The sequence below is a fragment of the Vulpes vulpes genome, chromosome X (assembly GCF_048418805.1).
Source record: "Vulpes vulpes isolate BD-2025 chromosome X, VulVul3, whole genome shotgun sequence".
Taxonomy (NCBI): domain Eukaryota; kingdom Metazoa; phylum Chordata; class Mammalia; order Carnivora; family Canidae; genus Vulpes; species Vulpes vulpes.
In genome coordinates, this window is record NC_132796.1 from 99,813,846 (window position 1) to 99,828,501 (window position 14,656).

The window sequence follows — 14,656 nt, forward strand, 5'->3', positions numbered from 1 at the left end:
CTTGCTTTCTTTTTAAGAAAACTAAAATCACATCAAATATAACAGGGTTCTGTTTAATGCAGTCAATATAACTCAAGGCTACATCCTCTGAGTACCATCAGGGACCTGCATTATCAATCGACTTATGTTTTTATTGTGGCCCATCCTTCCATTTCAGATGACATGGGGGATTTTGTGAGTCGAGTTAATTGAGTATTGTAGGATATGGGTTTTTCTCAGGTTGTCTTTACGTAGGATATCATACATAAAAGCAAGACCTCATTGTAGGCTGGAGGAAAAGTTACTACATTTGAAAGAAAATTATATGCTCTCTGAAACTGTATGCAGTTGTAGTGATTTCCTTGAAACATGCGAAAATGTACAAGGTATTCATTTTGACTGAGCTCACTGTATAACTTCATTTTTAAAACCAAGAGTAAAAGCCAGACAAACATCAGTATGACCACAGTATTTTCCTTTAATTTTAGTTCACTGCCGATTTTCTTGAGAGACAAAGTTAGTCTTTATGAAGAGTGCTAAAATAAGCAAACCCTTCCCTTCTGATCTCATAATATTGGAAAAATCTTTTATAATCTTTAAATATTTTTCTAGTTCAATGTAAATCTTAAAATGAAGCTCACTCAGGCATTGAATAAAATTTGAATCATGCCTTTATTTGCTGCTTAAAATCACCTTTAGATTTCTGTTTATATTAAGGAAATATGCCCCCTCCACATACCACCACCTTGATATTTATTTTAAAAAATTGAATGAAGTAAAATATTCTAGAATAGAGTCTGTAAAGTTTTGTGACCTTCTCACTATTTTTCCTGAGATTTTTGTGTGTGTTTACTCCCAGTGTATGGTGAATGTTTCTGGAATGTTCCTTAGTTAAAAATGGTTTTTCAGAGTTTTCTTATAAAACTTGAAGGAAATTGAAGAGGGAAAATTTTTCTCCTTCATACAATGTTTTTTTTTTCAAAATAAATATGGCTTAAACTTGAAATAACACACCACTAAGGAGCCCCATATTAGATTCAGTGTAGCAGATATTTATTTATTGAGTGCCCTGCTATGTATATTCCTCTCATTCTGCATGTTGCTCTGGTCAGTCTCATTCACTTTACCACAACAACTTCTTCTTCCTTTTTTTAAGATACATTTATTTATTTGAAAGGCAGGGCGGGGCAGAGGGAGAGAATCTCCAGCAGACTCAATGCTGAGTGTGAGCCCGGTGCGGGGCTCAATCCCACAACCCTGAGATCATAACCTCAGCCAGAATCACGAGTCGGACACCTAACCGACTGAGCCAGCCAGGTGCCCTCTATCACAACAACTTCTAAATTCATGTCTCTGGTTCTATCCTCTCTCCTTAGCCCCAGATAAATGTATCTAACTTGCTTCATATTACCCACTTATCTGTGGGTACATCAAATACAATAACCCTAGCAATGGACAGGAGCATTGGAACAAGAACTTGAGCATGATTTTGGTGAGGGTAGAGTCTAGAGAAGCTATTCTAGTTTGGAAGAAAACGATACAGGGGCAATAAAGTGTGTGGCAAGATGATCTCTCCTGTCCCCTGCAGTTCTATAAAATTTTACATACTGTTTTCTTTTTTATTGTGGTAAAATATACAGCATAAAATTAACCATTTTAAGTGGACAGTTCTTTTTTTTTAAGTGGATAGTTCTGTGGCAGCAAGTGCCTTCATGTTATTGTGCAACGATCACCACCCTGCATCTCCAGAGCTTTTTCATCTTCCTCAAAGGAAGCTCTATCTGCATTAAACTCTTAATTCCCCATTGTCTCCTCTCCACAGTCCCTTGTCACTTCCTTTCAACTTTTTGTCCCTATGAATTTGGTGACTATCTGACTTGCATTGTACATTTTGGATTATGTGGTTGGTGTTATGACTGACTAGGAGATTCACAGAACAGCCCATTTAATTCAACATGTATTTAACATATAGTACAATAATCACCCCTGACATGCGTAATGCGTATTCTCATCATCTTTTTTCTACGAACAAATGATGCAGGACTCTTCTAGGACCCTGGGATCATGCCCTAAGACAAAGGCAGACACTTACCCACTGAGCCACCCAAGTGCCCCTTGATGCAGGACTTTAAACTTATTCCTCCAGCCCGTTGTTAGGATGTGTGGATCATTCTGAAGTGGGAAAGTAGAGGTTTTCCTTCAGGGACTTCCTCTGCTTCAGTGTGCCAGATATACGGTTATGATTTACAATCACTTTTGGAATTTTAAACCGGTATGTAGATACCATCTCAGACTTTTAAATGATTTGTTTTTATTTATTTATTTTTTTTTGAAGTTCAATTTGCCAACATATAGCATAACACCCAGTGCTCCCCTCAGTGCCCATCACCCAGTCACCCCAACCCCCTGCCCACCTCCCCTACCACTACCCCTTGTTCATTTCCCAGAGTTAGGTGTCTCTCATGTTTTGTCACCCTCACTGAAATTTTCACTCATTTCCTCTCCTTTCCCTTTATTCCCTTTCACTAATTTTTATATTCCCCAAATGAATGAGACCATATAATGTTTGTCCTTTTCCGATTGACTTATTTCACCCAGCATAATACCCCCCAGGTCCATCCATGTCGAAGCAAAAGGTGGGTATTTGTCATTTCTAATGGCTGAGTAATACATAGACCATATTACTATGGTCTATGTATTCCATCGTATACATAGACCATGTCTTCTTTATCTGTTCATCTTTCGATGGACACCGAGGCTCCTTCCACAGTTTGGCTATTGTGGACATTGCTAGAAACATCGGGGTGCAGGTGTCCCGCCGTTTCACTGCATCTGAATCTTTGGGGTAAATCCCCAACAGTGCAATTGCTGGGTCGTAGGGCAGATCTATTTTTTAACTCTTTGAGGAACCTCCGCACAGTTTTCCAGAGGGGCTGTACCAGTTCACATTCCCACCAATAGTGCAAGAGGGTTCCCCTTTCTCCACATCCTCTCCAACATTTGTTGTTTCCTGTCTTGTTAATTTTCACCATTTCATTGGTGTGAGGTGGTATCTCATTGTGGTTTTGATTTGTATTTCCCTGATGGCAAGTGATGCAGAGCATTTTCTCATGTGCTTGTTGGCCATGTCTATGTCTTCCTCTGTGAGATTTCTGTTCATGTCTTTTGCCCATTTCATGATTGGATTATTTGTTTCTTTGCTGTTGAGTTTAATAAGTTCTTTTTAGATATTGGAAACTAGCCCTTTATCTGATATGCCATTTGCAAATATCTTCTCCCATTCTGTAGGTTGTCTTTTAGTTTTGTTGACTGTTTCTTTTGATGTGCAGAAGCTTTTTATCTTGATTAAGTCCCAATAATTTATTTTTGCTTTTGTTTCTCTTGCCTTCATGGATGTATCTTGCAAGAAGTTGCTGTGGCCAAGTTCAAAAAGGGTGTTGTTGCCTGTGTTCTCTAGAATTTTGATGGAGTCTTGTCTCACATTTAGATCTTTCATCCATTTTGAGTTTATCTTTGGGTCTGGTGTAAGAGAATGGTCTAGTTTCATTCTTCTGCATGTGGCTGTCCAGTTTTCCCAGCACCATTTATTGAAGAGACTGTCTTTTTTCCGGGGGATAGTCTTTCCTTCTTTGTCGAATATTAGTTGAGCATAGAGTTGAGGGCCCATTTCTGGATTCTCTATTCTGTTCCATTGATCTATGTGTCTGTTTTTGTGCCAGTACCACACTGTCTTGATGACCACAGCTTTGTAGTACAACCTGAAATCTGGCATTGTGATGCCCCCAGCTATGGTTTTCTTTTTTAATATTCCCCTGGCTATTTGGGGTCTTTTCTGATTCCACACAAATCTTAAGATGATTTGTTCCAACTCTCTGAAGAAAGTCCATGGTATTTTGATAGGGATTGCATTAAATGTGTAAATTGCTCTGGGTAGCATTGACATTTTCACAATATTAATTCTTCTGATCCATGAGCATGGAATATTTTTCCATCTCTTTGTGTCTTCCTCAGTTTCTTTCAGAAGTGTTTGGTAGTTTTTAGGGTAGACTTTTAAATGATTTAAAAGCCAGCCAAACATACTTATTTGCATTCTCCAACACAAACATCTTTTCACGGAAATCAAAGGTAGAAGTTGTGTAGTCCTCCAAAAGAACATAGAGTCTAGGTTTTTCGGTTTTGTTTGGTTTACAAGTGGTGTTTTCACGGAGACTTGCTGTGGACAAGGAACCCGTAAGAAGAACCTCTCTGAGTGAAGCTTCCTTGAACCAGGAAGAGCCGGACCCGCCTTCTGTCAGCCCCCACACCTGCATAGCAATCTTTTGAAGGTCCAGAGTCATGGCCCTCTTCCATAGAGGCTTGTCTCCAGAAGCAGTGATCAGGAGGAAGCAGGCAGAAAAATCTGTCCGGCAGCTCTGGTTCCTTCCCTGCCCTGTTCAGGAGAGTCCTGCTTCCACCCAATGGCTTGCTTGCGAGGAAGAAGCCTTCATTTCAGATCTGGAAGTTGCTTAGTCATAACCTTAATAACATTTTACGTTTTCTATGAGCATGCTTTAGTGGAGGAGAGACAGTAGGTAAGTTTCTGTTTTGAATCCTTAAGCTGGAAAAAGGGACACACATTGTTTCAAACTTGGAAAACAGATGCTTTCATTCATGCAGAACTAGAAAACAGGTAAACATGTTTCAAGATCTTTTCATTTGCCTTTTAAATATCAGGTGAATGAGAAACATTCTGAATTTATAAGGTAGAACATAGTGCTTATTAGAAACAAACTTGTGGTGAAAGAAAAAAATTCTCAGGCCATGCAGCATTGTGAGAAACACTTTCTTCGTCTCTTGAAAAAAGTATAAAGACACATCAAGTTTACAATTCTCAGATTCTGAGGGCCCAATATCTTTACGTAAAAACAAGCTACCTGAAGCATTTCTGGAGCTCTTTCCGTTCCCTGTTGTTACAGGGACGTATTTTTTCTCCTTCCTATTGTAGACACTTCCACTGCCAGAGACAGCTCTTTCTTCAGTTCAGGCTATGATAGGGGACTGAACATCAAGACTAGGGGAAAAGGTACATTGCTTGCCCCCATCTCTTATGCATATCCTATATGGTGTCAGCATCCAGAAAGAAAGGAGGAATCCTTTCATCTTCATTTAACTGAACCCTTCCTCCCCAGGCCCTAATACTAGGCCACATCCCAGTCCCTACAGTGTCACCCATCATCATGTTACTGGGGTCCATTCTTGGCCATGCTAAAGCTCCAACCTCATGGAGACGTGTGAACATTTTGAATGGAGCTCCCGAGTACTTCCCAGGGAGTTTAGAGTTTGATGGCTCCTGGCAGTAGTTCGAGAATCTTCATCCCACAGCTGGGGCTGTAAAGGTAAGAAATGTGTCCCTGGCATCCCAAGTTGAAGCATAACACTATGTTTTTCCCCTGGAAACATTGTTATGGTATCAGTAGTAGTCCGTTTCTCTGGCATTCTTCCTGCTACACCGTGGATACCTTCTTTTGTTGGGGACTACCTCAGGAAGCTAGACATTATTTTTATGCGAAAATGCTTGCTTTCCAAATTTGAAACACATTCCTTAAAAATGGACTTTCAGAACACAATCCATTCACCACTTGACTACTTGCCAATATAGTAAAATCAACTGCCCCACTTCCATCAAATCTGTGGTCTCACAAGAATTCAGAGAATACCATGCATGAAATGATATGGGGAGAGGGGCATCTGGGTGGCTCAGTTGGTTAGGCTTCTGCCTTCTGCTCAGGTCATGATCCTGGGGTCCTGGGATCAAGCCCCACATTGGACTCCCTGTTTGGCGGAGAACCTGCTTCTGCTTCTCCCCCTACTTGTGCACATGGTCTCTCTATCTCACTGTCAAATAAATAAAATCTTTCTAAAAAGATTAAATTAAAAATGATATGGGGAGAAAAGTGTCCCTAGTATTTCAAGCTACAACTGAAAGAAGGAAAGATTTAGTGGTTTATTCCTATTTTTATCTGATAGAGCTGATACACATGCACTTGCCCCATTTCTTCTTTTACAACTTATAGTGAAGTTAATTCTACCTAGAAATCAAGTAATCATATGCTTTTCAAGCTACACACTCCCTTTCTCTTAGACATTTACCTCGGCAGCAGGGGTTGAGGGCAAGGAGGGACAATATCCTTTCTAGGCTCCACATGTGTACCAAAAATGGCCCTTAATCATGGCTGATAAAAGTGGTAAAGCACATGAAAACAAAAGTCAAAAACTAATGAGGCAAAATATCCAGTGTACTCAAACTCTAAAATTACATGGGAAGTACCCAGAAGCCCCATTTAAAATTTCTACAAGTCTTCATATACTTCCACATTCTTTAATGTAACTATCTTTTCCTTTCAGAATAATCCAAAACAACAAAGGCTCTGGTTTATTTTTTCTGGGTTTTATAAAAATTGCTAATAGTTCAACCATTAAAAAAAAATCTTCATTTAGCTATATCATAGGCTAAATGGCCTCAGAGGAAGGTCAAGACTTAGAACTTTACTTTTATTTGTAACATTCTGTGGAAAAATATATTCTGCGTTTCAGACAACTAATTTTAAACTCATATTTTAGAGCCAGTACATCAGTATGTCAGATTTAACATTTAGTGCTAGTATGTTATTTGGCTCAGATTTATAATTATTCAATTGTTTCATGGCTTTTCCAGGGTTCAAAATTATGGATAATAATGGAATACCTGGGTGGTGGTTCAGCACTGGATCTTGTAAGTATTTTTGAATGATTACACACATACATGTCTGTACTTTGACTTTTTTAACTGGAGTAAGCAATGGCTTTTGGGCAAGCTGAGTAGTTTAATATGTTCAAATTAAACTCTTTACTCGGGACCACTACCCTTATGTAGATTGAGCTGGATTGCAGGATGGGCATATTGCTGACATTCTTAGAGTGTATGAAATATGAATAGATCAATGAAATAAAGCTCTGCAAATTAGGACTGTAAGTGACAATTGTTGTAAGTTTAGTCTTACTTTACAGGCATTTCCCTGAAAAGACCATGTTCTTGGATTTTTAAAAATAAGTAATTCAGGTAATTGTCACTAAAACTGGTTCTTGGGTTCTCACCAAATAAGCCTACAGACCCAGATCCCTACAGAATTCTCTCTGCCCCTCTCTAGGCCATTTGGAAATGTGTTGGTATTTTTGGTTGTCATAATGACTTAGAAGTGCTAGGGCAATTTTAGTGGGCAAAGATCTAGATGCTAAAATCCTGCGATGAGCAGGAAAAGTTCACCCAAAATGCTGTGATCACACACAGAATCCATTTGAAAAACACTGGTTGTTTTCCCCAAGTTGCTGTGATTCTATCATTGCTGTTTTCCCCCTTTTAAATCTTCGTTAATATGACCTTGTATTTAAAATTCAATATGAGGGACGCTTGGGTGACTCAGCGGTTGGACATCTGCCTTTGGATCCCGGGGTCCTGGGATCGAGTCCCACATCGGGCTCCCTGTGTAGAGGAGCCTGCTTCTCCCTCTGCCTGTGTCTCTGCCTCTTTCTCTGTGTGTCTCATGAATAAATAAATAAAATTTTAAAAATAATAATAAAATAAAATTCAATATGAATTACTAGAGGCAACTCTGTGTAGTAGGATGGCCACTGGGTGGGCCTATAGGAGTTTGAGGTTGTGGGACTAGCTGTCTTCATAACTAAATCTGTGACTGTGAACCAGACACATAAATTCCTCAGACTTGGATATCCTATAAAACAAAGAAGTTATTTCTAAGTTCACTTACATCTTTATTATATGACTTTTATTTTCTTAGCATCCTTCTGCTTTTGAAATTAGAGTCTGCTGTTTCTAAAAATAAAGTGTTTTGATGATTAAGATCACGTAATAGTTTAACTCGTATTCTCAAGTGGAGATGAGTTTTCCCAACTGTAAGTAATTAAATATTTCTAAAAGGGTTTAATCCTCCCTGCCAGTGACTCCAAAGTTTCAAATAATCCTATGAACAGAAATGACTGTACGAGATTGTCTTTCCTTTAAAAAGAACCATATTGAAAACATTCTAAAGAAATGGTAATTAAACTAGATGGAGAGTCTCATCTCTTTCTAGGAATTCATCTCATTTTAATCAGTTGCTGAGTTAGGTAATCCTTCCTTGTGTCTAATCTAATTCTTATATCCTAAAGCTTGAGTTCGTTTTTTCTTTCTCTTTCCTCTCTAATGATAGAACACAACTGGTGTTTCTTTGTATAATAATCCTTCATGCTTATGGAGTCAGATCTCATTCTTGTCTTGAAGTTTAAATGACCCCATTTCCATTTGTCTTGTCACATAGTTTTATTACACAATAGCGTTTTCATTAGCTCCACAAAAATCCTGCCAATTGCTCCACAATCCTCCTTCTACTTTTTAAATATTAAGAGCCCTTTCCAAATTTATCACAGTTACCTTCTCTGGTCCCCCAAGGGGCTCACCATGTCCCTTCCCTGTTCTGTAGGCATTGGCAAAGCCAGCGCACTGTTGTCATCGGGATCAGTGATAGCAATGTTAAGCATTGGACACTGGCCCAATTCTAACTAATTCAAGCTGTATCCCCAGGAGTAGTTTGGTCAGTTTTATAAGATCTCTGAATGAAATGTTTGTGAGATCTTTAATTTCATCCTGCCTAATAGTACAAATACCAAGGAGCATAATTCAACAAACTTAAGATGTTCCTAGCCCTGTATGTAGTAGCTAAAAAAAATCAGGAGACCTAGGTTCTAGTCCTAGTTCTGCCATTGACTGGCTGGCTAATATTGGACAAGCCATTGCACCTCTGTGCCATGATTTCCTCAAATGTTGAATGAAGAAATTCGATTAATAATCACTTGACGCTTCTCTAGCTCACAGATCCAATAACACTGTGATTAAATGATAAAGTTCATGTAACTGGCCTTCATAAGGAGGGCAAATGATGAGAAAATGTGCCATACAAATGAATGCTAGCATTTAGGGACTCTTAAGAAAGGATTAGATTAGAAGGAGGGCACTGCTAGGAAGGATGAGAGAAAACAAGAGGTATGCTGGGCAGAGATTATTTCTCTCTGGTGCCCAACTAACAGAGTGTGATTATGACTTGTCATTGGCATCAGCATTTTATTTTATTTTTTTTTTTATTTTTTTTTGGCATCAGCATTTTAAAGTGTATACCTCAAAATTCTCTCCCATTCTTGAAAAAAAACTTCGTTGTATATGAGCAGACCTTGAGGATATTAGAAGTCATTTTATGGAATTTTCATACCTGACTTCTTTCCAGGAAGAGTTGCAGTGGCTTACAACAAAAGCTCATATGATAAGGCAAATAGAATGAAATATGAGCACCAAAAAAAAAAGTTGGAAACAATGTGCTAACTATAAGAGAAGGCATAACATCATGTGCTGCATTAGGACAGGCTGAAAGTCAAAGGAATAGGGAAAGCCTCAGGCCCACAAGTATACAGTCTGTGAAAAAGCAGATGTCCTTCTCTTGCATGCCTTTTGTGGACAATAGAGGCAAATTACCCAAGGCCAGTACGCTGCCCCAGAGGTGGAGGTATTAGCTGTTAAGAAACCTGGCACGGTCTTCAGTCATTGAGGAGAATTTCATTAATGCACTCCAAGGCCAGTGGACCAAGATTTCAGCATTATCTCTCCCAAGGCTGTACTGCCAATAAAAAAGTCTCTGTTGCATCGACTTTACCTTCCTTCTCTTTCCAAATCCCTTTTTTTCTCCTTTTCTCATCATTGTCAACATGGCTAAGGAAACATTTTAACCACAGGCTTGAAATAGTTTTCTGTCTGATAACAAACCAGAAAACCCCAGCTGTACCACCCCATTCGCATTTCCCTGCCATGGGGTTTCCCCCTCCCATCCTCCTCCAGTACCAAGTGAGTTGAGATTGTACTTTTCCTGAATTTCAAACTGGACCTAAATATACCCAGTAAGCCAATGGGTCTTTAGGACCTCTTTTTTGTTTTTACTGAAATACATTTTTTAAAATCCTGTATTAGGTAATACACTGGCTCATCCAGGCCACTTTTAGAAGTCCTTCAGAATGACATGTAATATCCCTTACAGACCTTGCCCAATTTCTTAAGTAACTGACTTAAGAAAGGGCCCTATCTACATGTTATGATCAGTGATACCAATTACGAATCTTTAGTACGACCTTTATCTCAGTTATTTGGTAGTCCCTCAAAATTTCATTGCCTGCATCAATAAAATGACATTTTCAGGGACACCTGGTTTGCTCAGTGGTTAAGCGCCTGGGATCAAGCCCCACATCAGACCCCCTGCAGGGAGCCTGCTTCTCCCTCTACCTCTGTCTCTGCCTCTCTCCGTGTGTCTCTCATGAATAAATAAAATCTTTTTTAAAGTGCCATTTTCACCTTTGAGAACAACTTCAATCACTCCTGTTTAAATAGAATCTTTTGGGGTGGAAGTTGATAGATTTATAAGTAAATAGATAATGTGACCTAGGAAAGGCACCTATTGAACTATGGCCATCCCCGGAGTACAACATATATCCAGACCACAGTTAATATTCAATGGCAAGACTGAAGTATGGGTTCTATTTTAAGCTGTTAAATTTCAACATGAAAGTGCCCTTTATTCAGAATAAATATGGCATTCATGAAAGGTGAAATACACAAGGTGCCAAAGAGCTGTGAATCCCTCCCAGTGTGAAGCAGAGTGGGCGATGTTTGATTTCCACCACCTCTTCTCCTTCCAGCAAACAGAACTCTACCTCAGCCCTGACTTTAGATTCCCACCCTTTCCTGTAATAATATTGTACAGTCGACTGTTTGTGCTTTATGAGGTACCAGAATTTTAAAATAACCATTTATTTTTAAAGAGAGATTTTCAGATATTCCATTACAATTTCTCCTGAAACCTAATCATTGCTTTCCTTGTATTCCAGTTGGAACTATTGGCTTTGGTACAGGGATGGGGAAAGAAAGGGAAATGTGTTATGGTTATTTGAAAAAACTGTATCCCTTTCACGATTTGATCATTGTTTTGTTTTTTGTTTTTTGTTTTTTTGCTTGTTTGGGTTTTTTTTTTACAATGGAAGTCTGAATAGATTATCATATTCCTGACTAACTTTTAAATTTTGGTCTCAAAAAGGCTCTCGGCTTTCCGAAGTGATTGAGATATGAATGCTAAGAACTGTGCTGTGAGCTGACCTATACGATCCAGTCGAGTTGCTGTGGAAATCTTAGTGACTATATGATCTCAAAATAGTTTAGTGTAAATAGTTGATCATTTAAATAGCCAACACCAAAATTGTTAAGTAGTTGATTTCTTTTTTCCTAGCCAAAAAAGAAAGAGAGAGATTGAGAGAAGAAAGCTAATTCTGTCATTGTTAGCATATTTCTTAACTCTTGGATGTAAATATTTGAGAACCTCAGGATTTGGAGCTGGTACAGGGGTTATACTACTTGTATTATATTTCGAGATTAAATCTAATCATGTAAAAACCTTTTCAGCCCTTTGACTTAACTTGTTGACTCTCTTCCCTTTTAAATTGTTTTTCCCTTTGTTTCAATATTGGCTTAATAAAGGCAGAGTTGCTTTGTATATCTCAGTGATTCCTTTATTTCAAAGATAATATCCGGTTTGAACTTGGTTGTTCGGACATGTATAAAAGTGTGTGTGTTTTCCCCCCTAGCTTCGAGCTGGTCCATTTGATGAGTTCCAGATTGCTACCATGCTAAAGGAAATTTTGAAAGGTCTGGACTATCTGCATTCAGAAAAGAAAATTCACCGAGACATAAAAGGTATAGAGAAATCATATATGAACCTGAGAAATGTAGCTGTGTCCTGAGGATGCTGAGCAGATTTCGTTTCTTTTTTCCTCCCAGCCGCCAACGTCTTGCTGTCAGAACAAGGAGATGTTAAGCTTGCTGACTTTGGAGTTGCTGGCCAGCTGACAGATACACAAATTAAAAGAAATACCTTTGTGGGAACACCATTTTGGATGGCTCCTGAAGTTATTCAACAGTCAGCTTATGACTCAAAAGTAAAGTGTACCTGTACAAAAATATTTTGTTTTTATTTTTTATTTTTTTTAAAGATTCATTTATTTATTCATGAGAGACACAGGGAGAGAGAGAAGCAGAGGGAGAAGCAGGCTCCATGCAGGGAGCCTGATGTGGGATTCGATTCCGGGACTCCAGAATCACGCCCTGGGCCGAAGGCAGGCACTTAACCGCTGAGCCACCCAGGGATCCCCATATTTTGTTTTTAATAGTAGGTTCTATATAGCATGCTATTCTATGTAATAAACTGCCCTAATCTTCTTTTTTTAAGAGTATTTCAAAAGCTAGAGTTATGTCAAGTGTTCCTGCTAAGTCATAAGATCCCAGGATGCTGATAGTATTTGGACCCTATTCCCTTTAGTAACCTTTTGTCCAACTTAGAATAAAATCTGAGATCATTACTATCACATACGTGGCCATCTATGATCTGGCCTTTGTCTGCCTCTCCAGCCTCATCTCCTATTACTCTCTTCTATATTCTGTCTCCTTCGACCACAGGGGACTCATTGCTATCCCTCAAATATATCAAGTACCACTCTGGCCTCAGGACCTTTGTACTCAGCCTTCCCTCTATCTGGAATAACCTTCCTACCAATCGGGTCTCTGCTTCAACATTACCTTACAGCGTAGGGGCTCCTGGGTGGGTGGCACAGTCAATTGGGCATCCAACTCTTAGTTTCGGCTCAGGTTATGATCTCAGGGTTTTGGGATCAGCCCCATGCCAGGCTCTGCGCTCGTGGAGTCTGCTTGAGATTCTCTCCCTCTCCCTCTGCCCTTCCCCCTTAAAATAAATCAATAAATCATTAAAAAAAAACACATTACATCACAGAGTAGTCTTCCCTAGCCATCCCGTGTAAATGTGTAGCCCCAGGACCCCATAACTCATATTCCTTTATCCTGATTTTATTCTTTTCTTCACAGAACCGAGTACCACCTGACATCATATTATTTATTTATCTGTCTCTTTATTGGAACTCAAGCCCCATGAGAGCAGGGATTTTTGTCTACTTTATTCACCACCTGAATCCTCAGTGCCTAGAATGTGGTACCTGGCAAAACATTAGGGAATTTGATAATTTTTTAAATAAACAAATTCTATTTTAAAAATGTATTACATTTACATTTCTTGAGATACTATTTTTGTAAAGTTTTACCTATTTCGTTAAGTCCTCTCTACCCTCAACGTGGGGCTCGAACTCCTGAGCCCAAGATCAAGAGTTGCACACTCTTCTTATTGAGCCAGACAGGCACCCCTCTTGAGACACTTTAATATCATATGACCCACAGGCTATTTCATGACCGTCTGTTGGAATGGAATTTCAAGGTATTATTTTTTTCTCTCCCTCAGGCTGACATTTGGTCATTGGGAATCACTGCCATTGAGCTAGCCAAAGGAGAGCCACCTAATTCTGATATGCATCCGATGAGAGTTCTGTTTCTTATTCCAAAAAACAATCCTCCAACTCTTGTTGGAGACTTTACTAAGTCCTTTAAGGAATTTATTGATGCTTGCCTGAACAAAGATCCATCATTTGTGAGTATATATTGCTATTACTACTATTTGTTTTCTATTATTAAATCTATAGAAAGCAAATGTGATTTTTCTACAGTGAGGAATACAGTGCCTGTGTATTGTCTAAGATCCTTCTAGGAACCTGATTCTTCACTCTGTCTTGCTAATTCTCTTCAGTTCTTAACAAGACCCTTACTTTCTCTTCTCCTTCCACTGCATTTTTTTTTCACTTTCTCATGGTTCCTAGCTTCTTCCTTATTCTATTGATCATTTCTTATTTCAGGAGGAAGGAAATTTGAGATACAAAGTTCCTGCTATAGGAAGTCATTAAAGTACATGTGTAACTATCCAGTGATTTTTATTCAACTATATTTTTATTTTTCATGAAAAGTGATATGTGCATTTCACTTTTTTTTTTAAATTTCCAACATATGAAGTTATATGCTTTTACTGAAGTCTAGTGAACTCCACTCATTTACCTGGCAGATTTGATCACAGTTGCTTTACTGTTTCTAAAATAAAGCTGCCTAGTGACTTCTAGGGGCTAGAAATGTACAAGAACTAGGTTTCGATGGAACTGTTTTTAAATTGAGATTGATTATGCTGATATTAATAAAACACGAGGGGAGAAATGTCCCCCATAGCACCTGGTATTTGCATTTAGATGTACTATGAATTAATGCATGATGGAGAAAGGATTAATCTGGGCATCATATGATGTGTGCAGATGATAATAAATTATAGCCCTCTAGCTGTCACCCATTTTTTTCAACTTAAAATAAATATAATAAAAGTATTTGAAATGTTTTTTTTAATTTTTACTTATTTTCAAAATCCTGCCATGTGTTTCTCTGCTTTTGAGAGGGCCCTTCCTGTCCATTTGCTGGTAGGTAGGCCACCTTTTTGACCCCTGGGCTTGAATAAATTGGTACCAAGTGAATTGAATTTGGTTGTCTTGAAGCACTTCAAAAAGTAGAATTAGAGCAGGCCCGGTGGCTCAGCGATTTACAGCCCCGCCTTCAGTCCAGAGCGTGATCCCGGAGACCCAGGATTGAGTCCCATGTCGGGCTCCCTGCATGGAGCCTGCTCCTCCCTCTGCCAGTGTC

General features: G+C 38.9%; 1 protein-coding gene across 1 annotated transcript in view; it reads left to right on the plus strand.

The window, feature by feature from the left end:
* The window catches only part of STK26 (serine/threonine kinase 26), a 57,224-nt gene that overhangs the window by 36,951 nt on the left and 5,617 nt on the right, over nucleotides 1-14,656 (plus strand). Inside the window, exons 4-7 of the mRNA XM_025983180.2 lie at nucleotides 6,674-6,730; nucleotides 11,668-11,776; nucleotides 11,861-12,018; nucleotides 13,386-13,571. Coding sequence (XP_025838965.1) covers nucleotides 6,674-6,730; nucleotides 11,668-11,776; nucleotides 11,861-12,018; nucleotides 13,386-13,571 — 510 coding nt within the window. The remainder of the gene's footprint in view (nucleotides 1-6,673; nucleotides 6,731-11,667; nucleotides 11,777-11,860; nucleotides 12,019-13,385; nucleotides 13,572-14,656) is intronic.